The 2,036-nt window shown below is 40.0% G+C and overlaps 1 protein-coding gene across 2 annotated transcripts; it reads right to left on the reverse strand.

Annotated features, from left to right (window-relative positions):
* Positions 1 to 28: 28 nt before the first annotated feature.
* On the reverse strand, positions 29 to 1,531 carry LOC111654418 (polycystin-2-like). Of its 2 annotated transcripts, none has more exons than XM_087173546.1 (4): positions 1,384 to 1,531; positions 1,146 to 1,263; positions 835 to 995; positions 29 to 218 (listed from the first exon to the last, which is right to left on the reverse strand). In XM_087173546.1, exons 1-4 carry the CDS (start codon positions 1,485 to 1,487, stop codon positions 29 to 31), a joined length of 573 nt encoding a protein of 190 aa, XP_087029672.1. In that variant the 5' UTR covers positions 1,488 to 1,531. The 2 variants fall into 2 exon arrangements, with proteins under 2 accessions (XP_087029672.1, XP_023261179.1); XM_023405411.2 differs by having other exon boundaries at positions 835 to 998; positions 1,384 to 1,526.
* Between the last annotated feature and the right edge of the window lie 505 nt (positions 1,532 to 2,036).

Here is a 2,036-nt window from a genome sequence, read left to right on the forward strand (position 1 = left end):
AAAAAAAAAAAAAAAAAGTATAACTGCTTTAAGTGCATGTCAACGCACTGATTGTGTATCCACTGTGTCTCACCTCTATGGCGTCCAGCAGCCTGCCCACCACATCTCTCCTTTTAAGTTTAACTCTCTCCATGGTTTCCAGCTTCACAATCACAGCGTCTATCTTGGACACTATGCTGCCGATAGAGTGCTCCATCCGGTCCACACGTCTCACAAGCCTGAGAAACAGAAAGCCATCAGATCTCTTATTACAGTATATTACATGTCAAATGTGTCATTCTACTACAGTCATAATCATTCACATGGCTATTTAAAACACTTTGTTACACACTATTTATTATTAGAAAAATATGTAAGTAAACATTTAATAAATTGTTTATAACACATATACATAATGTAAATGTAGGCTGGTGTAAAAATAAATAAATAAAATAGTAAAACACAGTTGTACTAATATAAAATATGTCTTCACAGGAGAAGTTATATTTGTTAACATATACTGTACTTTAATAAAAGCTTTAAAATGTCCTTAAACCTGCATTATAGTATGCGGTAAACAATTTTTTAAATATTAATGTTGCTTATAAATACTGAATAGAAGGAATTAAAGTGTTTCCAAATCTGACATGACTAACGCATTTTAATGCGTGTTGGACAGTTTGTCAGACAAACAAGCAATTTGAGGACACCACCTTGAGCTATGCAAAAATGTGATGGGAATTTTTCCACAACCTCCAAGAATTGACATCAACTTAATTTAGATCAAAGGGAAGGTATTAGTTAGTTGTTCAGTTTCCTGTAATTTACATTATAACAAAAACTTAAGCTGCCTACACTTGAAACTCCTCATAGGAGACACCACCCGAGCTGCTGCCACGGCGACGAGAGCTGTGGCCGCTGTCCTCGTCATCGTCCTCCTCCGAGTCGTCCTGGGTCCGAGGGAAGCTCCGCCCACTGCTGGGTCTAGTCAGCGAATTGCGTTCCAGATCCAAGTCCTCCTAGCATATCAGCAGAAACACACTGAGCATCTGCAGGTGCTGTGGCTGTGTATGCTACCACAGGATGTTCTGTGTTTTTCCATGCGTTTTCTGATCATTATTCAGTCACTAAAACCAAAGGGACAAACTGCTGACATCATCACTCACTCTCTCTTTCTCCAGATCATCTCTCATCTGCTGGTGTTCATGCTCTGTCAGCTCCTGGTCACCGTCGTGATCATACTTAGCAAAGATGGCCTGAATCTCTGCATCTGTGTGGCCCTTTCTGAGCAAAGAAAGAACCCAAACACACTCAGGACAGGTAGCATCAAACAACAACAACCCAAGCATTGCACTGATAGCATAATATTTAAGAGCTTTTAGAGTGTTTTGAGGTCTTGGTCACCCTTTAAGATCCTGACGGAGTTCATCAAAATTCAGTTTGCCCCCAGCCTGACGCAAACTGTCGGAGATGTCGTCTACCATCGTCTTCTTTAGTCTCAACTTCATCAAAGCTTTGTTACAACCCTAAGAGACGGGAGTCAGAGGAATACTTAAAATGACATTTGTATTTACCTAAACAGGTTAGCTGGCATAATCTTGGCTCATGTGCTTAAGATGTTCTTAAATCTGATTCCCCAAACTCTGTAAGACATGTGGTCTTATGTCGTCACTATCTCTCAGCAAAAAAATGAGTGAGGATGTCCACTGGGATGCCTAATGCAGCCAATACCCTATTTCTGCCAACTCTTCTAGATCCTGTGTTCCAGCTGTGGTTCAGGAAGGAATTAGGATGTGCGAGGGATCGTTTTCAAGACGAAAATTGCATCTCATTTTTAAAAAAAAGTGTGTCACAGTGTGAGATTCAACACTACCATTTAGAGGCTGGGATTCTCTCCAGCGAGGCCTTATATCTTGGTTTTACAGTTGAATTACTCTATAACTCTCTAAGTCACCCTCACTTTGAAAGACTGAAACTGAAATTGGAGCCCAACTATGGCAATGAGACGTTTGCAGAATCAATTTAAGGTCCATATGTAATAGACGTGTTTTTTTTCA

This window comes from Seriola lalandi, unplaced genomic scaffold (assembly GCF_002814215.2).
Source record: "Seriola lalandi dorsalis isolate HSWRI2012SDOR001 ecotype SW California unplaced genomic scaffold, Sedor1 jcf7180001974667, whole genome shotgun sequence".
NCBI lineage: Eukaryota > Metazoa > Chordata > Actinopteri > Carangiformes > Carangidae > Seriola > Seriola lalandi.